The following is a 26,651-nucleotide window of genomic DNA, read 5'->3' on the forward strand; positions in this document are numbered from 1 at the left end:
CTGAATTGCCTACAAAAGTGATTTTTCCCCCCTCCAGCTAGACTCATTAATTTGGTAAAGTTAAACATTATTATCATTTTTTAGTAAAATCATTAATAATATCAAAGTAAATTGGGTTTATTACACTTTATACCTTTAAAGTATCATCAAATTACCTATTTAGTCTATGAGCTATCAATTGTGTCTACTAGGTCCATAAAGTATATAAATTAAAGTCTATTTAGTTCCTAAACAATTGATTAAATTCCTAAAGTATTTAAGTCAAATTTATTTAGTCCCTAAAAAGATTACAAAAATAAAATATAAGCTCATAAGTATTATAAATTAGTAAAATACCGAATCTAGTTAAAATTTTATTTTAAAAAACCTTAAATTTTTATTTTGTCTTTGAAAAGTGGCATCTGTCCTTATGGTGAATTTCCTTTATAGCAGTAAGAGAAATTATCTATAGTATTTTCTTACCTATCTTCTACAATGGCTACGCGCTTGCCTTTATCTAATATTACAGGTTAGATTTCGTTTATAATTTCTAATTTTATTTTTAAGTTTTTCACTAAGTTTTTTTTTATTACTTAATTAATTGTATTATTTTGTTCTATTATTATTTGTAATGAAGTGTCATTATTTAAAGTATCTAATTCTATTTTTCAATATATTTAATATTCATATAATTTATTGACAAGATTGGGAAACCAGACTCTGATTTAAACACAGAACGAAATAAAAATACATTTTACAGACAAAATAAAAATTTAAGATTTTTTCTATAATAAAATCTTAATTGGGCAGGTCTTTTACTAATTCATAATACTTATGGGAATATATTTTATTTTTATAATCTTTTTAGAGACTAAATAGGTTTAAATTAAATATTTTAGGGAGTTGATAGATTCAATCGATAGTTTAAGGACTAAATAAACTCTGATTTATATAATTTAGGGAATTAATAAATTCAATTGATAATTTAGGGACTAAGTAGGCAATTTCACTATAGTTTAAGAGTAGAAAATGTAATAAACTTAAATGAATAATTTATATGATGAAAGACATATAAAGAGTAGAGATGATGATTGAGAAATCAATATACCATTACGGTAGTTTTATCCATTTCTGAGCGGAAAAAAAAAAAATGGTAGAACTTTATGTTGTTTTGTTTGTGTACATGATATATATTTATGATCTAAAATCTAGATAATTTTAACATTGTTCAACAACTAATAATTTATGAAATTACATGAAATTATGAATGCTATCCTCATTAAGCTTTTGAAGTTCCTGGAATTATCCTAGAGTCTCATAGGGAAATGTAGAGTTGTACACTTGTAGATATTTCTATTGAGCAATGTTAGGTAATTTAAAATTTTGTGACTCAAATCACTCAAAACAACGTCGTTTTGAGTGTAAAATGACGTCATTTTGACAGATTTGAGCCATTTGAACCACAAAATTTTGAGGTACCAAACATTTTTCATTTCTATTATATATTCTAGAATGTGCCATTTGAAGAGATGAGAGAAGTGTCTAGAATACATCCGGCCATTGGATTATGATACTTGGATAGATCTAAGCCTCTAGTTGTATTTCTAGTTGCCTATATAAAGGTAATAGTTTCATTTATTCAAACTTTCTCAACAATTCGAGCATTTTGTAAGCTATCAAGTTTTCTTTACGCTGTGTTTGGTTAGGGGATTTGGAGAGGGATTTGAAAGGGAAAGGGAAAAGGTGTGTGAAACTATGTGAAATGTAGGTATTTTTTTTTCACATTTCACCTAACTTTTCCATTTCCCTTTCCAAATCCCTTCTCAAATCCCTCAACCAAACACAGCATTAAACTCTTTTGTGTGCTTGCTTCTCTCAAGCTCTCATCTTAAGGTTAGGCTGACATAAGTGGAAACAAACAAACGACAAGCATCTATAATCACACTGTAATAAATAAGATAATGAAATGATGGCAATCCCACAATAGATAAAATAATTCAATCACGAATAATTCTCAAATCAAAATTATTTAATCTAACTATAATTTTTTTAATTAATTAAACAAACTATCATTATTGCATATTGGGCTCTCTAGTCCTAATTATTGAACTACTTACGTGATTAATAGAAGCTGACCTTACGATGGTAGGGACCAAGTTATTATAGAGTCAAATTGAAGATGCGAGTTCTTTAATCCTAAAACCAAGTGGATAAATCATATAGAGTCATATGAAAGTAAGGAAAATATGGGTTATCAAATAATTTTTTTATATATCATAGGTTTTGGAAGTATGGTTGTTTGACTATGAAATGTTGGTTTAAGTGGGGTTTGATCGACCTAAAGGCTAGGTGAGAGCAAGCCGTGAGACTTGTTGGATTACATTTAAGATACGAAGAAATAACCATCGATTCATTTGAAACTGTCTTAGAAAAATGTCGGTTGGGTGGATAGATCATTCACAGAGTAATCTCTAATTAACCTCTCATCACCAGAAACTCTATCATGTGGGATGTACCGTCGACCGCGTGATGAGCTAACATGTTTAGTTTGTTGTTCATGCCTTTGTGTTTCCCTTTGTTGGAAATAATAGTGTTTTTTGACAACTTTAATACTAAATTAAAATAGGATCCAACCGCTGATTTGGGCGAGTCCAAGTAGTTTTATATTTTCTTAAGTGAGAAGGATACAACTCAAAAAGAATGAGTTGAAATTATTAACTTTTGAATGAGAAATTGTCTTATAAAATGTGTTTCAATAAAAGTTGGGCTTGAATTTGGACTTAGTTTTTGGCTGGACCTAGTGGAGCTTAAAGCTTAGGTTTGGACTTGGACTTAGTCTTGGTATGAACAGGCTTAGGCTTGTGCATGTGCATGTGCATGTGCTGGACTTAGTCTTGGTATGGGTTGGGCTTAGGCCTAGGTTTGTGCATGTGCATTAGGGGTGGGCAATGGTTTATCCGATCCGTAAAAACCACCCAACCCGCATACAAATGGACGGTTTCGCAAATATAATGCGGACGGATGCGGTTTGAAATATGACATGTTTACAGGTTGCGGGCGGGTTGCAGGTTTAACCCGCACCCGCAAAAACTCGCCCGCACTTTTTTTTTAATTATATTTTTTATTATTATTATCTTTTTATCTTAATATTTTAGTCGCTGTGTAGATAGTTTTGGCAACTAAAATAATTTAGTCGCTGATTGAAAAATAAAAATTTACTTTTTATCTTTGGCGACCAGAAGTTTGGTCGCCAAAAATTTATTTTCAGCGACTAATAAATATTTTAGTCGTTGTATAGTTACTTTTGGCTACTAAATTTATTTAGTCGCTAAATGGAAAACAAAAATTTACTTTTATTTTTGGCGACTAAAAGTTTGGTTGGCAAAAATTTATTTTCGGCAACTAAATAAATTTTAGTTGTCATATACCAACTTTTGCCGACTAAAAGAAATTTAGTCGCCAAATATCTAGTATAATTTTATTTTTAATCTTTGGCAACTACCTCATTTGGTCGGCAAATATACATTTTTGGTGACTAAAACACATTTAGTCGGCAATAAAACTCTTTTTTTTTTTTGTGGGAACACATACTACCCAATTTGAGTTCATGTTTAATTTTTTTTGGTCTCTCACTCTCTATCTCTTTCTCTCTTTGTCTCTCTCTCTCTCTTCTCTTTCTCTCTCTCATTCATCACTCTTTTCTGTCTGTCTATCTGCCTTTGTCTCTGTCTCTGTCTCTTTCTCTATTTGTCTCTTGCTCATCTCTCTTCTCTCTATCTCTCTCTATCTTTCTCTATCTCTCTTCTTCCTCTATCTCTATCTCTCTTGCTCATCTCTCTGTCTCTGTCTATGTCTCTCTCGCTCATCTTTTTTCTCTTTTTTTCTCTCCCTCTCTCTCTTTTTTTCTATGTCTTTCTCTCGATTATCTCTTTTTGCTCTCTTTCTCTCTCTCTCTCTCTTTGTCTATCTCTCGCTCATCTCTTGTTTCTTTCTCTTTTTCTGTATGTCTCTCTATCTCTCTCTATATATATATACCTCTTTCTCTCTCTGTCACTCTCTCACTCATCACTCTCCTCTCTCTCTTTCTCTCTCTGTGTCTGTCCGTCTGTCTCTCACTCTTCTCTCTTTCTTTCTCTTTCTCTGTCTGTCTCTCTCCCCCATTGTGTTCATCTTGCTCATTCTCTCTCTCCACTCTTCTCTATTTATCGAGCTCTCCACTACAAGAAAATACACTTTTAGCGACCATTTTGTTTCTCTCTCTCTCGTTCATCAATCTGTCTCTCTATCTCTCTTCTCTATCTGTCTCTCACTCATCTCTCTCTCACCACCCATCTCCTCTACCACCTTCACCACTACTGCAAATGTCATTCCACTACCACCATTATTACCACTGTTGCCACTCCATCTCTACGACTACCATTACTACCACCATCGCTACCACTCCACTACCACCACTGCTACTACTACTATTATCTTTCCTTCACCACCGCTACTCCGTCTCTTCTACCATGACCACAACTTCACCACTAATCTTCTTCGCCGCCACCACCACCACCTCACCTCTTATCCACCACCTTTTCACCACTACTGCCGCTCCCTCTCTTCTACCACAAAAAAAAAAAGTCACAAAAAATATTTTTTTATTGATCATAAAAAAATTAACTTTATTTTAACGAAAAATATTTTTCATTAAAATATTACCCCTACTTCTATCAAACCCCCCTCCCCCCACCCCACCCCACCCCACCCCACCAAAAAAAAGGTTTGTAGAGCCCTTAATTTCACAACCACCCCCCCCCCCACACACACACACACACACACACACACACACACACACACGGTTTGTAGAGCCCTTAATTTCACAACCCCACACACACACACACACACACACACACACACACAAAAGGTTTGTAGAGCCTTTGTAGAGCCTTTGTAGAGCCCTTAATTTGACAATCACCCCCCCCACCCCACACACACACACACACACACACACACACACACAAGGTTTGTAGAGCCTTTGTAGAGCCCTTAATTTCACAACCACCCCCCCCCCCCCCCACACACACACACACACACACACACACACACACACACACACACACACACACACACACACACACACACACACACAAGGTTTGTAGAGCCTTTGTAGAGCCCTTAATTTCACAACCACCCCCCCCCCCCCCCCCACACACACACACACACACACACACACACACACACACACACACACACACACACACACACACACACACACACACACACGGGGTTTGTAGAGCCCTTAATTTCAAAAAAAAGGTTTGTAGAACCCTTAATTTCACAATGTTTCAAAACAGTGAGCAAACCTTAATCTGAGAGAGAGAAGATAGAGGGTTTGAAGAGAGACTGGGGTTGAAGGGGAAGGGTTTCAGTCAGCGGCGAGACTAGTTCAGCAGCGGCGAGACTAGTTCGGCGGCGAGACGGTACGCTTCTTTTGACTCTTCTTTCGACTCTCACATTCCAGTCGGTTCCTCTATCGACTGGGTTGAAATGGTTCCTCTATATCCCTATGTGACTGTGTATCCTTGGAACAACAATGATGTAGTTTTATAATCCGAACAGATCTTAAACCCTATCAAGCTTTTGACTTGATACATTGTTCAAGATGTAGAATTAATTGGACTCGTGATGGTATGCTATTCTCTCTCATAATTTAATTTATTATCTTTGTTGGGTAGAAAATGATTTAGTGAATAACTAATTAGGCATCAGAGTATATATTGGAAGTGTTGCACCTCCTATTGCTTCCTTGCAGAATTTCTCTCGAAGGTTAAATAAAATTTTCATGCCAAATATGTTTCTCATTAACTTCTTGTATTGTTGATATGGGTAATGGAGCCACCACCTGCATAAAGATTGATGACTTTGTCAGTTTCAAACTGGCAAGTGAATGTCTGATGTGAGATCCCAATTCTCTATGTTCCATCAGTTCTTCCCTGAAGTGGATCATTGATCACCGTGGGATTTGCATACCTTCAGACTTTTAGTTGAAAAAATTATAACCATCGAATAGGTTTTTATGCTAAGAAATGTAGTTTATAACAATTTTTCATTTATTGTCGACACTCTGATTCCGTGTATTTGTTAGTTGTTGACTGTAATGAAAGTTCCACCAGGTTTTGTTTTGACATGTGAAGAGCTTTGCCTCGACAATCACTTAGTATATGTATGTGTGTATATGTATTGTGTTGTAGCCTAATTCCTCATTTCACACTTCCAATTGATAAGAGATAAAGTAGTTTAAAAGGCAATTAAGCATTTTTATTTACCATATGATTCATATCTGCAAGTTTATGAGGCCAATGTGTAATCATTCTTGTTTATGCATTATAATTTATAATCTAGTTGTTCCATGTCGTCTATCCTCACTATTTTCCATGTGGCATATCATTATCATTGTGGAAATTTGTTATCTGGAAAGAGTAGTAGATATTATATGGGAAAATTGTTGATGTTCATTTGTGGGACATAAAAAATATCATGCCTCTGTTTGTTTCTTTCATTGTGGCAAAGATGGAATTTTGCTGCTCAAGGTCAACAGGATGCTATGTGCAGGAGGATACTTTGCTTGGGCAGCACAACCTGTTTATAAGCATGAATTAGCCCTTGAAAAGCAGTGGGAAGGTATGACTAAGAAGAATTTGTTTATAAAATAAGATGAACAGTTATTTTCACTTTAGTGAGTCGATAAGCATTTTTGAGTTTGAGTTTCAAATGTTTGCACAGCTTTCTGTTATACCCTTATATGAAAAATTGTGCACCTTAGTTTGCATTTGATCTCCCTGTTGAATCCCAATTGCTTACAGAGTGACTTCTGCAATTGTTTATAACTTAGAAAAAATTAAGGAATCTGAATTTGGTAACTACCTCAGCTTGGAGAACAAAAAATTTGCAAACTGGTTATGGTACTTAGATAAAATGGCAGGGAAAGGTCCTAAAGCATATAATATGTTAGTTCATCTGGGTGCCCCATAATTTGTTTAATGAAGGTCAATCTTCCAGTGCACCCAAATGAAGTGTTTCCATTGCATTTTATTGGTGGTCTAAATAGGAGTAACATGTGCAGCACATCAGACAAGAAGTTCAGTTTACTGATTGTTTGTCTTCCTTCATCTTCAGAGATGATTAATCTTACAAGCCGCCTTTGTTGGAATCTTGTGGAGGGGTATATTGCAATTTGGCAGAAGCCCTTGAACAACCATTGCTACTTAAGTCGTGAGGCAGGAACGCGACCTCCGCTGTGTGATTCAGATGATGATCCAGACAGTGCTTGGTATATTAACTATCCTCTTTCTGGTATATTCTGGTGATGCAAATAGTACATTAAACTGCCTTGAATGGTTAAAGTTTTAAATCTCTATTTGACAACTGCTATGTCCGTAAGGCTTCTGAAGCATATTCAGTAGTATGACATGTTAACTTCATGCATTGTAGGCCTACAGCTACTGTAATTTATGTGTAACCATTGACATGAAATATTGACAAGCTTTATGTTTAGACCATCAGCAGTAAAAAATGGGACTGTAAACCCTATTGACTTTAAGCACTTGGCCTAGTAATGACATGTATCCTAGTAATGACTATAAAGCCTAGTAATGACATGGTTCCATGTAACTTTTTCTCATCCTCCCTTATCATGTCTTTTGGTGTTGTGGTCTTATCATGTGATGCATCAATCACTTTATCTCCCTGGTCAAGAATTTGAAAAGTAAAAAATGGTTTCTTTTTTTTTAATACTATACTTTATATATACCCTTTCAAGTTACAAGTTATATAGACGATTTGGCTTCTAAGAATTGATTTCATGTGATTGTGTGCTTATTGATCCACAAAAAAAAAATATGTTGATTCGATTTTGTTTTTGTAGATATTTGATTTGTTTGATGTGAAATGCAATGGGGTTAGGAGAATTTGTTAATTCATTAGGCATTTTTCATCCAAATGAACCTGTAGCAGACATAAGTGAAGGACTCTGTATAGCCCTAAATAGATAAGAATAACTGTTTTAATCTCAAGTTGAATCAGTGTTGCAGTCATTCAGCCTTGTGCAAGATTGTTCCCAATATTCAATGAGAAAAATAAGGAAATTTAGGACAAGTGTCCTCCCTAATTCAATGATCAAAGCAAATAATGGAACTAGTCCTGCAGAATTTTCATTTTCAGTATTGCATCACATAATTGATTTGGTGCATATCCACCCGAACGCTGCTTTTCTGAAATTATAGGTCCCTACCAGAACTGTACCTTTTGAAGGAAACTTCAATTAGGGGTCTCTCATTATCTACTCCAAAGCTAAATTCAGTTTCTGAGAATGCAGTATGCTGTTTGTGGGACGGAGAACTTATAATTGTATGAGAGTGTATCTTAAATAAGTATATTTCTTGTTTAGATTTCTGCTTGGAATATTTAGATGAACTTCTAGTTGTTGCCCTTGTATAGGTGAATGGTGATCAAGACATGTTCGTTGTCTCAGTTTTGCTCCAAACGAAGATATATCGGTATGCACATTTGATGGTGTTCTTATTATTTTATGCATCAGGAAAACTATAACATGTTAGCAGAACTATACTTTTCTGAATTTGAGATTCTTTTCGTTTGAAATTTTTTTAAGGAATTAAGGATATACATAAATGATTAAGTTGTATACTTAACTATTATATCATTGTTACTGTATCCTTCATTATAGGAATTTGGACTCTGTTTCCCAACTCTTGTTACTGTATCCTTCATTATAGGAATTTGAATTAGTTTTAATTGTTCCTTAACATGCTACGATTAATTTGATGGCTTAAAAGTTACTAAGAGTCATATAGTTTGGAGAGTTGTTTGAAGGATTGATGGGTTTGGTTGCAGTGACAAACATGGATCATGGGAAAACTATAATTTTTTACTTGAATTTTCCTAGATCCTACTAGTCTGATTAGGTAGATTTCACAATAGCTCTCTAATCCACTTGGTGGATTTCTCAAACTGGAAAGCCTAAAATAATCTGTGTTACATATATTTGAGAATTCTATTGGTGTGAGTTATTGGATAGTGACTGATTTAAGTGGTGGCAACCAATATAGCGCAATGTCTTACGATTCTACTTATCATATGGACAATGGATCTCTGTTAATTGAAAATATTAAATTGCAAATTGCAACCAAAAATATCAAATTGCAATCATGAATCATCATGCTTTATTGAGTTGACCTGTTCTTTTTATAACACATAGTAGTGGACTTCATGTCTCTCCATATTCCCATGTGCCTATTGTATTTGATAGCTGTGGAATTTGGTAAGGTCTTTAGAGTACAATTAAAAACAAAAAATTAATTGTAGTTTGATATGGAGAGGCAAACTGTGTGCTATACTTTGATCCCCAGGCTTGATGCCTTGGGGAATTTGAATGCGATGCCTATCTTCTTCTTCTACTTCTCTTCATTTTTCTTTTAATTTATACAATATCAGGTCCTTCTGAACTTAAAATTAGACATTGTTAACCTTCTCCTACACTTAAAATACTATTTGATAAGCCTAAATCCTACTCTCCTCAAACGTCTTAGCCTAATACCAAAAAAACTAAAAACTCAGCCTAGCTACTGTCCACATGTATGGAACACAGTACCCAAACAGCCATAAAATCCCTACTTTATTCACAATCTGCGTAATTCTAAATACCCAACTGTAGTCCCAAAAGTATAGCAAGAATTTTCTTGAATTTCCAGTGTTCACTTCCTTCAAAACATGGCCAACTCTTCCTAAATTTATGTTCTTAACAGTAAAGCATCAGCATATATGGCATATTTTAAAGTGATATATATGGTATATTTGAGGGACTAAAGAGTGTAATTTTTAATTGAGTTTTCACATTAATGGCACGTATAACATATTTTAGGGTTGTCTGAATTAAGTTCTTTCTGTTGATGTTGAATTAAAAACTATTTTGGGTTGTCTGAATTGGTTTCGTTCTATAATTTTGGGTTGTCTGAATTAAAAACTATCTTGTAGTGAGGGATTTTTTTTAAACCATAAATTTGGACATGAGAAATTCACTTGGGGCAAAAAAAAAGAAAAAACAGAAGAAGAATTTCATTTATTACAATTTGACATTCATGAAATGCTCTGTCCCCTTGTCTGTCACTCTCTATATATAGGTATACCTCCCCTCTGTATGTTTACAAGACCACCTTCTCAGGGAAGCTGAGCCTTCATGAGGATGATGAAGAGATATATGGGGTGCTTTCTTTTATTTTCTGGACATTCACTCTCATGGCTCTCTTCAAATACATCTTCATTGTGATATCAGCCAATGACAATGGCGAAGGTACAGTTTGTCCTTTCATGGTTTTGTTTACTGGTTGCTGGAAGACAAATGAGCTTGGGTTGTTGTCCACTTGTTTTTTGTTGGTAAATATGCAATATATTGTTGAGAAGGAACTAAAAGGACAGAGTAACATATTACGGCTTGTTTTTTGTTGGTAAATATGCAATATATTGTTTGAGAAGGAACTAAAAGGACAGAGTAACGAATCATCACAGTTAATTAGATGGTAGTAAACATATATTGTTAAGAAGAAACACATTGAAAACATAATGAGAAACAAGATCTTGAAAACTATATATGTTTCTCATTATGTTTTCAATGTGTTTCTGAATTTGAAGGCAATCACCTAATTAACTATGATGATTTGAATTTGTTCATTTCAGCTTTAGCTTTCTTTTTATTCCCACTTCTTTTTTCCTAATTTTATTAGGTGTTATGTCTTTGTTGGAGGTTATAATAGTAAAGTGATGATATTGTTTTAAGTTGTGTGTAATGTTGGTTATCTCACCAAACAAATCAATGTTCAGTGTCCACAGCATTAAGGGAACAATATGGTGAAGGGTCATGCTGTGCATTTATTTTATATATAGGATTTGAATTGCCTCTAATTTATATCTGAATTGGAGGATATTATTTAGGCTCGTGAAATTTATTACGGGTTCTATTTTGATAATTCGAACGTTTATTTTGTAGGATTCTTCATTTATATATTCCATAAAAAAATTAAATCGATTCAATGAACGTAATTTGCTCAATAAAAAATGGATGGCTTATTTTTAAAAATACACGTACTGTCCAAATTGGTAGCACCTGCCCTAATTGTTGTCCTCTTCAAAGAACTCCGGTTAACACTTCATTCTGTTCTCAAGAAGTTGATTAGGAAGCCACATGTAAATTTTGTTTTCTTGCTTAGTATCACTCATGTCATGAATAGCCATATTCCTAGCCGATGGAAATTACAATGAATATTTTTTTCTTTTATGTAAATTCACTTTCATTTGCTGTGCATAAATAATGATTAGATGGTTATGTGGAACATCATGATTGGTAATAAAGCAATAATTTATATAAAAAGAGACCATAACCATAAGATTCTTTAGGCACATGTGATGTAAGTTAAGTTTTATTTTTAATGTTATGATATCTTGTTAAGTTAAGTTTGTGAGTGGATATAACTTTTTATGCTTCATGCTTTTGCTAGCTATAGGAGGCTCCAAGGGAAAATTGGAAGTGAGTGGATATTACTTTTTAGGTATGTCTATCCAATTAATCTGAAACCAATAGTAAATGACCTAAAAAAAAAAAACAGAGAGCATAGTTTTGTTCTGTTAACACTATTGGATGCTTGCCCTTCTGTTCTGTCATAGGTTGCTCTTGAAACAGCTTGTTAATACAAGATGATATTTTATTTGTAGGTAACTTCCAAAAACGATCAAGCACAAGGCTGATGTTTCAAAATCATATATATTCCTTCCTGTTGTAGAAAAATATTTTGGATTCCTTCATTGATTTTCCTTTTAATTTTTGTTCAATTACTTATTGGTTTTCAATGGATGGATGTTTAAAACTTGTCTCAATTAATGTTTTGAATGGAATGGTTGTAAAGTTTGGGATTGAGCAGGAAAATATGATGAATTTTAATGTTATATTTAGGTTGGGTTGAATGAATTTTGTTCAATATTGGATTGAATGTTTATAAACAAAAATTGATTGTGCAAAAAAAAAAAAAAAAGAGATTCGGTGACTAACTAATTAGTCGTTGATTGTTTAATGTCTTTTGGTGACAAAATATTTGGTTGAGAAAAGTTTTGGTGACTAAATAATTAGTTGCCAAATTTTACACTTTTGCGACTAAAATTATTGGTCGGCAATTTCTTACCTTTTGGCGACTAAATTATTAGTTGACGATTCCTCAATTTTTGGAGACGAAAATAGTTGGTCGCTGATTTTTTGCTTTCGGCGACAAACATATTTGGTCAGGAAAATATCACTTTTCGCGATTAAAGTGTTTTAGCGACTAAATGAATTAGTCGCGGTAATGATATATTTAGCGACCAAAAATTTAGTCGGCAAATCTAACTTTTTCCCGACTAACAAAAGTTTTGGTCGCCAATTACTTTTGCCAACCCTCAATTGGCGACCAAAGTGGCGATGAAAAATATTGGTTGCGAATGACTTTTGCCGACTAAAAATGGACTTTTGTTGACCAAATTTTTAGTCGGCAAAAGTGAAATATTTTTTGTAGTGAATATTGTCGACCAATCTTTGGTCATGGAATGTATTGCCAACCAAATTTTTTGCTCGTGGAATGTGGCAATTTGCGATCAAATTAGTTGGTCGTGGAAATGGGCGACAAATGCCGACCGAATTATTTGGTCGTTGAATGTGCGAATTGGCTACTAACATGTTTGGTCGGGAAAATATGATTTTTCGCGACTAAAGTATTTTAGCTACTAAATGGATTAGTCGCAGTAATTATATATTTAGCGATCAAAAATTTAGTCGGCAAATATAACTTTTTCGTGACTAAAAAATTTTTTAGTCGCTAATTACTTTCCGTGACTCTCAATTGGCGACTAAAGTGGCGACCAAAAAAATTAGTCGCGGATAACTTTTGCCGACTAAAAATGGACTTTTGCCGACCTAAATTTTAGTTGGCAAAAGTGCAAATTCTTGTAGTGTGAAGTGTGATTTGGAATTTTAAATTCATTAATGAATATAGAGTTCTAGTTTAGAATTTTGAAATATGTGCTTGTGTTAGTTTATGATTTGATTTAAGATTTTGAATGATTTATTTGTGTTACGAATTGATTTTGTTGTGTTTTTAATTTTATGAGTTCTAACTCACTAATCAATAATGTTGGAGCATTTTAGAAAATGGGGAGAAAAGGGCCCAAAATAAATAGTTACAAAATGGGAAAAAAAATAAGGCTCAAAAATAAATTTTTGAAGAAAAAAGTTCAATCCGCAAGCTGCCCACAACTGCCCGCACATCCGCGAATCCTATCCACACAAACCGCAAATCGCATTGCGAGCGGTTGCGGGTTGTTTTCTTCCCAAACCGCATAAATGCGGGCAGGTCCAAATCGATCCGCAAACCGTCCAAATTCAAATTGCAAACACCCCTAATGTGCATGGATTTGGGATTAGGTTTGGATTGGGTTGTGGATTAATATTTTGTTATCCATCTGGTTGAATTATTCAAATAACATTATATATATTTATTTTCATATATAATGCAAATGAGGTTTTCAACCTATGACCTTATTGGCCTTAAAGGCTTGAGACTCTCCTACAAGTATAAATGGATGCATTTTCCCTCCTATTTTGATAAGAGGTTTTAGAGATGAAAAATAAAGAACGGTTTTTTTTTTTAGATGAAAAGATGGAGATGATTTTTACATTAAAATTTGTTAGAATTTTTCATATCTTCTTTTTGTTAGTCATTTTCTTTGGTTTTGTTATGGAGAGGTACTACCAATGTTCAAGTTTGCCGAAGCTGCTCCAGTGAGTGCTACTATAATAAACGTTCTACCATTGTATTCTAGGAGATAGATGCCGGAAGACCTCTAGTATTATATCGACGAGGCGGCGAATCTATTTTACGGACACTGTGTGATATACGGGTCTCAGTTTACATCCCTTATCTTTTGTTCTTTAAGCTTTTAGATTCAATCTATTTCTTGTATATTGTTTTTTTGTATGTTCATGTGAATCCATCTTATAGTATATTCTAGTGATGTAATTTTTTTTTGTAGTCATGTACTGATTTGCAATTTCCCTTTTCAATTATGCTCTTAATTAAAACTTGTACTGCAATAATTAATATTTAACAATTTTAATTCATTAATTTAATTTGAAATTACTTTAATTTAATTCATTGTTCATTGCGCATTGCCATATGATTTAATCTTATGAACTTATTGTATATTTTGTAATGATCTTATTAAACTTGTGTGGGTATGACAAGAACAGCAAAATTGATAAACTGTTACATTTTGCCAGGCCACTTCAAAGGTTTTGAGATTTGTATTATGAGAAATGTTAGGAATCCGAAAATTACTAAGGCCAAGTTTGGCATACTTCAAATAATCCATCTTTTTATTTTTTTATCTTTTTTCTATCATATCACCTCTCTACTTTTCTGCACATCTTTTCGTAAAAAGACAAAATTTAATAATTTTCTTGGAGTCTCTAGCATGTTTCATATATTGACTAGGAGGAGGATTCCCTCCGTTCCAAATCTAGGCTGAAGTGGGTTATTTGAGTCCCGTGGGGCTTAGGAGCCCCGTTTTGATGATTCAAACTGTTCATTTTGTCAAATATTTCATGTATTTCATCCATACAAAAAATTATATCGATCCAACAACTGTAACTTGTTCAATTTATTTTTTTGTCATTAAAAAAATGTATGGTTTATTTTTTAAAAACACAATTGTCATATATTTTTTTAGTGAAAAAATAATAAATTATAGTTATCGAATCAACCCAATTTTTTTTTTTATGGATGAAATAGGCGGAATGCCCTCCGTTCAAAAAAAAAAAGAAATAGATAAAGTATCCAATAAATTGAATAATTTAGATTATCGAAACAAGACTCGTAATGAATCTCACGCGCCCAAACAGCCTCTCCAATATAAATTTTGGTTTGAAAAGAATCCTCCTCCTATTAACTAAGCCCAAATAATTTGCGGGCTATTTGCTGATTTTATATTCTGTTTTGAGGGCTAAAGTCCGTAAAATAGATCATTAGGGCCAAGTTTGTCGAATCTGTATGTGTAAAGTCACATAAGAATCTCTTTTGCTGGATGGGCCAAACCTTATATGATCTTGGACTTTTTTTATTACTGAATTTCTCACTTAGTCAAGACCTTGATAATGGGTTTTCAAAAGGCTATTGACCGGAGGTCCTATTTCAATAGTTTAAAATTCCTTTACCGTCAAAACAAAAATTTTATACCAATTAGTTTTATATATTTTTAATTATTATAAAAAAATATTATTATAAAAAATTTAAAGGCATTATCATATCCCACCACCATCGGACTATTACCGGATTTTCGTCTGACAGTTATCAAAAATTTGCTAGAATGTTCACAACATTAGAAAGTCGCCAGAGTATCGCCGAAAATTCGTCAGAATATTTTGAACATCACCAAAAGTCGTCGGAATGTCCTAAATGTCGCTGGACGTCAAGAATATCATCTAAGACTCACTGAAATGTCCAGAACATCATCGGAGAAAAGAGAGAAGAAGAAATGGAGAAATTAGAGCAAAAATATAGCAAAATCTAACCACATCCTCACAAACACCACAAAAATACAATTGATCATACAAAAACCATAATTTTCAGTTCACAAAATTATAAAAATTTAGAGTTTAAATTTATTACTCATCAAACTGCATAAATTTACAATTTAAAAACTACAAAAATTATCATTTTGCTCGTTTGTAATTTATCAAAACACAATTTCATGTCGTGGCGATGGTGGAGATCTTTGATAAATAGTTTCTAAAGATTTGTAACTTTTCAGTTTGTCAATATTTGCTATTTTTTTGTTATTTTAATAAAGAGAAAAAAAAAACGTATAAACGTATCTTCAGAATTGCAACGTTTTACAATTCTTATTGTTTGTAACTAAAACTCGAAAATATTTGTTCACAACTTCAAAATTTTATCCATTAAAACACGAAAAGAGAAGTGTGTACTAGAGGGGGGAAAAAAAAAACTGAGAGATTAAAGGAGAGAGACAGACAGACAGAGAGATGATTGAACTCTGACAACCATCTTTTATTTAAATCTAGCCGGATTTGATGTAAATCTACTTGGATCTAATGTAGATTTAACTCAAATCTGATTAGATTTATGTAAAAAAATATCACCGAAAACTCATCCCATTCACCATTGGTAAGGACGAAGTAAAGAGTTAGTAATTGTCGATGAAACAATTAATGGTGGTTACCGATGAGTATATATAAGAAAGAGAAAGAAAAGAAGAAACTTTAGGCTGCAGTCACTAGTGAAGAAAGAATATATCAAAAAGATAAAGAGAAGAAGGAAGGACGCTTAGGATTTTCATATCTACATAAAAAGTTATAAAACTAAATGGAAAACAAGTGTTTATATTAGGGCTTCTTATTAATTTGCCTTTTAAAAAGTTAGTTGGGCTATTAGGCTCATAATTTGGATGTCAAAATAAGTCAGTTTCTGAATGTTGAGTGGCTTGGATATCTTGAAAATAAAATTTTGAATTATTCATATGTTAACTATCAAATGTAAGATACAAATGTCGGTGGGCCAAATATTTTAAATTAGAGTGAATTATATTAATAGTGTCTATAGTTTGGGACTTGTGTCACTTTGGTTCCTAATTTTTTAATTGTGATACATTTGACCTAGAATTTTTAATCTTGTTCCAAATAAAGACAATTGAAGGTATCATTAGATTTTTTAAGGGTAAAATCGTCAATTTGATAAAATATAAACTAATTTGACAAAAATAAATATCAAACAAATATTTTTAAATTTTTAAAAATTATTTCTACTCACTAAAAATAAAATTATGTAAAATTGATAAATTTTTTAGACATTTATTTATTTTTTTTACCAAGTTAATTTTTATTATATATTTGGATGATGATCATGTAAAATTAATTTTTAAAAATTAATCATGTACTTTTTATTAATTTTTATCAATTTTACATAATTTTATCATTGGTGGATAAAAGTAATTTTTTTAAAAAATAAAAATATTTTTTTGACATTTATTTTTGTCAAATTAGTTTATATTTTATTAAATTGACGATTTTATCCTTAAAATTAAACAATAATATCTTCAATTATCCTTATTTGAAATAAGATTCAAAATTCAGGATCAAATGTGTTACAATTGAAAAGTCAGGAACCAAAGTGATACGAATCCCAAACTATAGAAACTGTTAGTGTAATTTGCTCTTTAAATTATAAGATTTCGTTTGTTAACTTAAAATTTTAGTTAAAAAAATTAAAAAATCAAAAAATAATTATAAGTTATCAAAAGTTTTAGTTAAAAAGTTTTATTTTTTTATAAAAAAATTTACAAAAGATTAAAAAAATATTAAAATAATCTGTTCCTAAATGCCAAATGCTAATTGTGTGCTAGTAATCTAGAACCCTTGAGACTCAAATACCACACGTGTAATTATTTTGCCGAATGTTGAATTTTCTCTGAATGTCTGGCAGCTTTATAACAATTAGCCAGGTGATTAAATTTTTCTTGAATTTTATACGATGTTTTGTTTTGTTCCAAAAGTGTCAGCAACACCTATACACAATTCAAATCTACAACAGAGTAAATCAAATTCATTTCCACCACAACCATCGCAACTTATCACTACAGTGGGGTGTTTTGGAAATGGATTTTTTTTTTTTCCTTTAATGATTTTTTTTAAAAAAATTTCAAAAAATTTTAGGCTTTTAGATTCAATTCAACAAGACAAGTTGAAAAATTATAATTTTTTTAAAAACATTCAAAAAAAAATCTAGAAAAGAGAAAAATAAGTCAATAAATTATCTTTTTTGACTTATTTTCATCTTTAGTGATTTTTTTAAAAAAAAAATTTAAAAAAAATATAGATTTTAGATTTGTCTCGACAAGATGGATCGAAAAAGTAAAAAAAAATTGACATAATTTTTAAAACAATCACTAAAGACAAAAAATTCAAAAAAAAAACAGAGTTTTTTTTGTTTGGTTGCCAAAATGGGCCAATGTGGTATAACTCAATATTGCATCGCAACCAAACAATAAATGAATAGGGATGAGATCTCAACCGGTGTCATCACTCAATAATAAGAGGAGCTGCCAGAATTCAAGCCCAGTTGACATTAAAAAAAATAAATAAATAAATAATGATAATAGAAGAAATTTTATTTCTTCTAAAAGAAGCATTGATCCATTGAAGAGCATTTTAGGGTCAATTTTGCAAACTTAGAAAAAAGTCAATTTGTTAGTTTATTTGGGTTACATCACCTTTCTAATTTTTTTTTTTATATTTTTGCAACCAAAAAAAAAAATTTTTTTTTAAAAAAAGAACACTTCCCAAAATGGGCCTTTGTTACATACATAGAAAAATTGATGGCTCTAAATGCATCAAAAAAGTTGGGTTAGGTACCCTATTTCTTTGGACACACTAATCCTAATTTTGAATTTTGACTTTTTTTTTGGGGGGGAGCCCAAACACTTTAATTAATTCTATTTTCACCCCCGCACCCACTTGTTGTTGTAATCATCATCGCTGCCGAGCCTCCTCTGTTACCTTTGGACAACCACCACTCCCTCTCAGCTATCCACCGTTCCATTCCCTTTTTCCACCGTCGTTTGTTACCCTCATCTTATTTTCTTATTCTTATTCTTTTTATTTTCTTTATCTTATTCATCATCATCATCTTTTTCTTCTTCTTGTCATCCTTCCAAAACCCTAGCTTTGAATTTATCTTTTTCTTTTTCACCCGAAACCCTAGATCTAGGGTTTTAGAAGGAAGAGAAAGAAGAAAAAGGGCTAAAAGGAGGAGTTTACGTCACGGAAGGTTGCGGTGAGGAAGGGGATGACAAAGAAGAAATAGGAGAAAGCATTGGTGGTGATAGCAATGAGTTAGGTGTGAAGGAGAAGAAAAAAAATAGAAAATTGCAGATGATGGGGGCAGTGATTGCAGCAGCACAACAATAGGTGGAGTAGATTTGGTGGTGGTGCTAAAGGATGAAGAAGGATTAGGGAGAGAGGAAAGGGTCCAAAAGGGGTTAATAAAGCTAGAGATGGGATGGTCGGAGTTGGGTGGTTTGCAGAAGGTAGGGTTTTGGCCATTTGATCATTTATTTAATGGACAAAGTTGTATTTGGAAAAAGTGACAAAATGGAATGCCTAACTGAACTTTTAGGGTGCATTTAGAGCCTCCCTACAAAAATTATCCAGAATTGAAATGTGTAAACTATATTCATTTTAAATATGATTCACAATGTAGTAACTTGAAATCTATACCATATACTCTACCGTCTAAATAAAATTTTGATTAAAGTTTATAAGTAACTAAAGTTATTGTTTTAGAGACACTGTCATTATTGTACACAAATAAATTTTGTGAGTAATTATAATTTGTTGTGAGTAACTAAATTTTCATAAGAGAATTTTTTTTGGTACATCGGAATTATTTTCATAAGAGAATTATTATTGTTTTAGGGCCACTACTCTTCTAGCCAGTGCTATACAGAGGTGCAACTCGGACGGGCTCAACCTAAACAATCCGTGCCTACTACGAGTTTTTTTAGGGCTTGGGCAACAATATATTGTAATCTGGGCAAGCCTAGACAAATTTTTTACGCTCGAATTGCAATTTGGGTGGGGCCTAGGCAGAGGTTGTGTGTAACCTGAACAACCCGAACCCGAGTTGCATTTTATATATTATAAAAATTATATAATATATGTATAAATAAGTAGCCTTGAATTTTATTTTATTTTATTTTATTTTATAGTTGGGCTTTAGCCCTTAAATTAGAATCTTGCATTTGGACCATTAAATTAAAAATAAAGACTAAATTTATACCATAAAGACTAAATAAGTAGCCTTGAATTTTATACCTATTCTTTTCTTTCCTCTATGTGTCTCAGACTCTCATTTCTTCCTCAAAGAGTTGAAGAATAATGGAGAGAGGCACAAGGACCACGAAATTTAATCAGGGAAGGATTCCATCTGTGTAGATGTTCTTGCTCTTAAGGATTCCATGTAAACAATCCAGTTATACTCTTGTATCTTGATTAATATTTTACTAGTCTAGCTTGTATACTGATAGCAGAATGTTTATCCTAGCCTTCATTTATGAATTACAATAATTTAATTATGAAGATGCTGATCATTTTGGGCTATGGTTTAGATCCACTGAAATGCACCATTGCCAGTCCTTTATTTCAGATTTGGATGCATTCTGCTGCTACATTTGCGGAAGTTTGAATAATGATGAAATTAATTGCTTATTGGATTGTGGTGGTCAATACTTAGTTAGGGTATGCATCTATACAGATCACGTTTAACTTAAGTTTTTTCCTAGTTTCTTCTGTCAATATGAAAGGATAAAAAAGGGCTTCTTGTTGTAATATCATCATATTTCTTGTGAAATTTGGGCAATTCGGGCTAACCCGAGTATTGATTATGAAGCTCAGTCTGGTGTTGAGCAGTGTAGACACCCCATTTTTGACCGACCTTAAGACTCAGACGTCACCGATTGAGCGCTCGGTGATGGTGCATATTATGCTCGTTCTGAGGTTGCAGAGTCTCGGCCGCGAGCCTTGCCTCCAGACTTCGGGGCTCTTTTGTGCTTTGCCTCGGTTTGCGAACCAGGTTCTGTTTCTCTGTTTTCTCTTCCCGAGGAGAGGGAGAGGTCTCGAAGACCATCTCTCAGTGACCGTAGGCTACGTTTCGTGGTCGTAGGCCATTTTTCCCGTTTGGAGCCCGGTTTCCGGTTTTTCGGAGCCGACGGCCGTGTGCCTCGGTTCGGGATCGCTTAACCACCTCCGTTTGCTCCGGTTTTTGGCATGCATCTTATTTGCTCCCTTTTGAGGGACACTGTGGCTTGAGAGACCAACTTCGTGATCGAACACCACTTCCGGTGCCTAACAGTCAGTTTTCGGGGCCTCGGGCTGCGCGTTTCGGCCCCCGAACCTCCATTTTGCATCGGTTTGAGTTCATTTTTGGCAGGGACCTCTGTTTCATTGTTAGGAAGGTCGTAGAAGGGTGGGAGGCCAGCAATTGTTCTGACAACCAGTTTTATTCCTCCAATCGCCCCCCGTCGCCCTTTTTTCTCACTTGAAAGCCAATGTTGACCACCCTAAGGCCACTTTTTCTTGCCCCAAACCACATATTTGTGTTGTACACACCTGGGAGGCCACCAATATCATATGATCGGCCAGTAATTGTGTGTGACCCTTTTGAACCCCTCATAAAAGTGACATTTTCTCTCTCCTAGTTTACTTTCTCCAGTTTTTGACCACATGGTTGTGTTGTGCACACATGGGAGGCCACCAATCTGGGGTGGCCGACCACTAATACTTCTTGAGCCTTTTGACCCTTGGCCGACCGGCCATGGGGAGGGCCGGCCGGCCACCTGCAACTTAAATACCAGGCCGGCCTTGCTCCCCTCCTCTGGTACATTACAAATCTGTATTTTGTTTCTCCCCAGATTGTGTATCCGGGGGGCTGCACTTTTGGGGGAAATTTGAAATCCATTTCCCCCCCTTTTTTCCCACACTCTTGCCTATATATCCAGGCCCTCCAGCTCCCATTTGAGGGGTTAGAAAATCTTGTCTAAGCTTCCTACATTGTATCTCTCTCTCTCTACACTCCAACCCTCAAAACCCCTCAAATCCCATACCCCTTTCTACACCACCACATAGCACCACACCACCACCATCCTTTCCAACACTTGGAGCTGGTTTTCCAGAGCTTAGGAGCACCTTTTCTCAAGCCAAGAGTTGCTGAAGCTTAGTCTACAAGGGTGAGTCTTCATTCTCTCTCTTTTGTGCTTTATTTTGTTCTATATCTAAGCCATACTTGCTTACATTTTTGGGCTCCGAACCTAACTGAAAATATTCATGTTTTGATGTCTTTTTCATGATTGATTGAGGGTCCTTCCATGTTTAAGGTCTCTAGCTACCACTTGCTTCTTTACCTCTCTTGTATGCCTCTTTCTTGCATAGTATTTTAGGCTCATTCGTAAACTGTTTTGAGCTTGGTCATAAACTAAAAAGTGGCTTATTTTGAGCCATTCTTCAACATTGTTGAAGGGATCTTCACTGTTTGAGGTTTCCTTTTGTCACTTGCCTCTTCATCCCTCTTTTGGCCTTACTTTTGCATGTTTTGTTAGCCCCTTGTGCTTGTGTTTTTGGGCTCTATTCTGAACTGTAAATAGCCTTATTTTGACCCCCTCTTCATGTTTTATCAAGGGACTTTTGCTTTTTGAAGCTCCTTTTTTGCTCTTTGTGTTTAAACCTCTTTTTAGGCCTTATTTTGCATAGTATTTTAAACTTGCATGTACACTGTTTTGGGTTTGGTCACTAACTTTAAAATACCATGTTTTGGGCCCCTCTTCAACTTTGTTGAAGGGCCCTCCTCTGTTTGATGCCAGCAACCATCACTTGCTTCTTTGTCTCCCTTTTGGCCCATTTCTTGCACAATAGTTTAGCCATACTTGTGTTTGTTTTCGTGGCTTGTTGTAAACTGTAAAATGCTTCATTTTGATCCCCTCTTCAACTTTGTTGAAGGGATCTTGGCCATTTAGGGCCAGAAGATGCTACTTGCTTCATTATCTCTCTTACGGGGCCATTTTTGCATGCTAACTTAGCCCTATTTGTGTTCACTTTTTGGCCTTGCTTAAAACTGGAAATATTCATGTTTTGAGACTGCCTTGATTCTGTCCTTACACTTCATTTTCAAATAATGCATGCTTTGTATAGCTATAGGCCATTGTGTGTGCCTAGTTTTGCGTTTCGGGTCTCATTTCATGCATTGGGTACCATATTGCCATGTTTCGGGGCTGTTTTGCATCATATTTTGGTACTGAAATTTGCATTCTTGTATGCCATATTCCATGCCCTGCCATGTTTTGTTAGAGTGGCATTTGTGTCTTAGGTTCAGTCCTCGGTTTGCGTGCACGTGTGCACGCATCTCGAGTGTCTCATTTTTCATCCAATGGCTACTAATGTGAGTGTGGCTGAGGTCCACTCATGTTGGTGTAAGTCCATTGTACATTGAGTATGCCATTTCATTTTATAGCATTGCGTATGCTAGGTTGTATATTAGAGCATTGCGTATGCCTTGTTACATCGTGCATTGTGTATGCCATCTCATAGTATTGTGCATGCTAGGTTGTATATTAGTTGCATGTCATGCATGTCATGCATATTGCATTGTGCTTGGGATAGGAGTTAGCCCGAGCACGGGAAACGAGGGACGTTTCGTACTTCGAGTGACGAAACATATCTCAATTCCCAGTCACCGACACTTCGGATTATCCATGATGGGAGTTTAGGTTTTGTTGTGTTTATATGTGCATTCATTTCATATTGAGTCATGCAATTCGACTCCTCGGCCATCATGCATCGATATACGTGATTGGTGGCACGAGGACCGAGGACTACACTCCCTGAAGAGTAGTCATGCATACATATGTGAAAATACTTTGCCATGCCCCTTTGTTGCTCTCTGTTGCAGCAAATCAGAAATTGATAGCCTTTCGGAGCTTGGCACGCATTCTAAGAACAATTGCAAATAGAGGCAAACTGGGGCGTCACAAGGGATTTTCTGACAAAGGCAACCCGAGCATGCATCATTCATCACCCGGAGCAGATTTGAGGCAGTCCCTGGCTTGCATGCCAATTTATTGCTTTCCTAATTTAATTTGTTAATTAATTAGGGTTTTGTACATATTTGAACTGTAATTATTCATTTGGGACTGTATATTATTTATTCGGACCCTCTGCGCGAGGGCAATGTTGTAATAAAGTGTGCGTGTGTGTGATGTATGTCTTCCAACCCCACGTCTTTCTCCCTTTTATTTACCCGCTTATGATGGTTAGATTAGGGCATGTTTCAATTAGCATACAGTATGATAACATGTTTGCATTCATTCATCTGTTTTGCATGTACCGGGCTCGGCGCATCATACTAGCTGCATTGTATTTTCAATTCCAAGTTGAATACATGTTAGCTGTAGCATTTCATATGTCATGTTTAGAATAGCCGAGCCTGCTATAGTTGCATTTTTGCATGTGTTGCATTAGGCACTTCTGTATAGTTAGGATCATGCATGGATTTCCAATCAGCTTCTGTTTTGGCTTAGAGTACTCGGTAAGTTTTATGCTTTAGCATCCTTGCATGCGTGTGAGTGACTGCCATGAATAGCATACTTACCATGAGGCTATATGTTTATGTGATATAACTGCCTGAATGCCTGTGGGTGAAGGTTGGGTTATTTGAATTGGAACAATTCATCAAATGTGTGTTTTAAGCCCACTAGATAGTGGCAAAATCATGTTTTTCTAAGCCCACCCGAGGGTGGCAAATCCACGTCTTAGCCTACTTGCGAGTAGCACCATCAAACCATTTTCAAACAAACAAACATGAAATGTTTTGTTCCAATTCAGGCGATCCAGTCTATACTTGTATGCTGTGCGCATCACATAGTAAATCTAGGCTAATAATCGGAATAAGAACACATAATGTTTTCAGAAATAGATATCATGGTTAGTAGAGGCCGATCTTTGATCGGGCGAGCGGGGGTGCTCACGAAGTGACCTTCCCCAATCGTGCCCAAGTTCCTGAGCCGATGCAACTTTGGTGATGACGGACACGTGGCCTTAGGCAACGAGTTAGGGTTTCCTAAATTTCCCCCAAAATAAAATATTTAGGTGGCGACTCTGTATCTGGCAAAGTATTCCATGTTTGGCACTTCTTTCAAAATCTGTTTTCTTAAAACGATTTGCCGAATTTGGACTCTTTGGTTCAGATTTAGAACCGTGACAATTTGAGAGTCCGAACTGTAGTGAACCCCAAATGAACAGAACGGGACTCATCCCTCCCGGGGCATTTGGGGACGTCTACAAGCAGCCAAGCTCGAGTTGATGGTCGGGCTTGGGCACTGCCAAACACAATTTGGGCTAGGCTTGGGCAACCCTTCAGCCTGAGCGAACCTGCCTGAGTTGCACCCCTAGTGTTATACATAGTACTCGAAGTGTATGTACAAGAGCTCTTACAACAAACACAAACACAAATTGACCATCATATTCTTAGATGGCCCTTTTTCTTTTTTCTTTTTTCTTTTGTGTGTGGTGATAATTGAAATTCGATTATAGACAGTATTCGGATTTACTCTACAAGTACCAAATTGAGATTTGTTGCTTAGTGGTGTTTTATAATTTATTTGATTGTATGAGCTTCGAGCATCTTCAATGGTGTATCAAATTTTTTATTAAATTTGAGTAAAAAATCTATTTGATATCAAGTGCTCTAATGAAGGTTTTTGAAACTTCATCAAAACATCGGTTGATTGGGCGGACGACTGGGCGGATGTCTGACCAGTTGACCGACTCGTGTAAAATTTTCATAAATTTTTACCTTGAGGTGGTCATCCAAGGGGTCGGCTGGTGGTGAAAATCAAACGACTATGAATAGTGATTTGATGAAAGAAAAGTGAAATTCTAGATTTGATACCTATTTGATGAAACCATTGGAGCAGAAAAAGACACTATTTTTCATCAAATTCAAATTTGATAAAAGTTTTGAGTAACCATTGGAGATGGTCTTATTTGGTAGAGAAGGTAAAATTTTAGGATGCTGGGGTGAAAAATTCAATTTTAAATTTTCTTTATCCATAGGCTCAGGTGCTAAAACCCTTTATTCATGGGTAATTCTATTTCTACATGCTAATTCCCCTCAGTACACACACTTAATGAACACTTTCTGAATACACACATTATAAAAATATAAATTCTGAGTACACATCTCTATATTCCAATATTACTGTAACAACCCCGACCTATAACTACCCGTTAAACCATGATTAAGAATGCTTAATAGGTGATTAAGATGAAATTGTGAATTAATTGCATGTGTGTTACATTATTTGTGCTTATCTTTGTCTATCGTAGAAATATCTGTTTGATTTTCTGTTGATTCTGCGAATTGAAGGCCTTATCGGCATCCGAACACAGAATTGACTCAAGTTATATGTTATTTAGGATTTTTATAATTTTATGATAGGTTTAATTGGAATTCAATTCGAAACGAATTAATTAGAATAATTAATAGCCATTGCTTAGCTTAATTAAAGTTAATTAGCCAACTTTTAATTGAGCCTATATAAGGCTCCCATATGAGCCTCAATTTACCTCTTTTCTTCATTTTGTTGTATCAAACGAAAGTGAGGGTGAGAAGAGTGAAATTAGAGTCAAGTTAGAGGAGAATTAAGCTAAAGCTAAGGGAGTTGCTAAGAATTAAAGGATTAAACTTGAATCAAGCCCATTGAGCCTAAATTGGAAAGCCTAGGTATGAATCCAACCTCTAAGCGATAGGATTGTGACAAAAAGAACATGAATTCAAGAGAATTAGAAGTTTAAATACAAGAATGAAACTTAGATGTGAGAATTAAGCAAGATTCATGCATGCCTGCACATTTTCTTGCATTTTGAGTTTAATTGTTGAGAATTCTCACATGCATGCACCAAGTCTTCCATAGTTTTGAGAATTCATCATGTTTTCCATCACATTTGATCATCTTTTGGAAGCTTTGAACGTACATCT

General features: G+C 34.7%; 1 protein-coding gene across 4 annotated transcripts; it reads left to right on the forward strand.

The window, feature by feature from the left end:
- The first annotated feature begins 5,172 nt into the window (after positions 1-5,172).
- Positions 5,173-11,973, forward strand: LOC145789197 (potassium transporter 1-like). 4 transcript variants are annotated; one of them, XM_082905959.1, is made up of 7 exons: positions 5,173-5,441; positions 6,532-6,642; positions 7,138-7,291; positions 8,458-8,516; positions 10,158-10,327; positions 11,529-11,579; positions 11,743-11,973. In XM_082905959.1, the coding sequence occupies exons 4-7, from the start codon at positions 8,476-8,478 to the stop codon at positions 11,808-11,810; spliced, it is 330 nt and encodes a 109-aa protein (XP_082762085.1). In that variant the 5' UTR covers positions 5,173-5,441; positions 6,532-6,642; positions 7,138-7,291; positions 8,458-8,475; the 3' UTR covers positions 11,811-11,973. The 4 variants fall into 4 exon arrangements, 1 of the variants encoding a protein (XP_082762085.1); XR_014350718.1 differs by lacking the exon at positions 11,743-11,973 and adding an exon at positions 5,581-5,649 and having other exon boundaries at positions 10,158-11,711; XR_014350719.1 differs by lacking the exon at positions 11,743-11,973 and having other exon boundaries at positions 10,199-11,711.
- Positions 11,974-26,651: the final 14,678 nt, after the last annotated feature.

Source organism: Camellia sinensis, chromosome 14 (genome assembly GCF_055761805.1).
Source record: "Camellia sinensis isolate YWXY chromosome 14, ASM5576180v1, whole genome shotgun sequence".
Taxonomy (NCBI): Eukaryota; Viridiplantae; Streptophyta; class Magnoliopsida; order Ericales; family Theaceae; genus Camellia; species Camellia sinensis.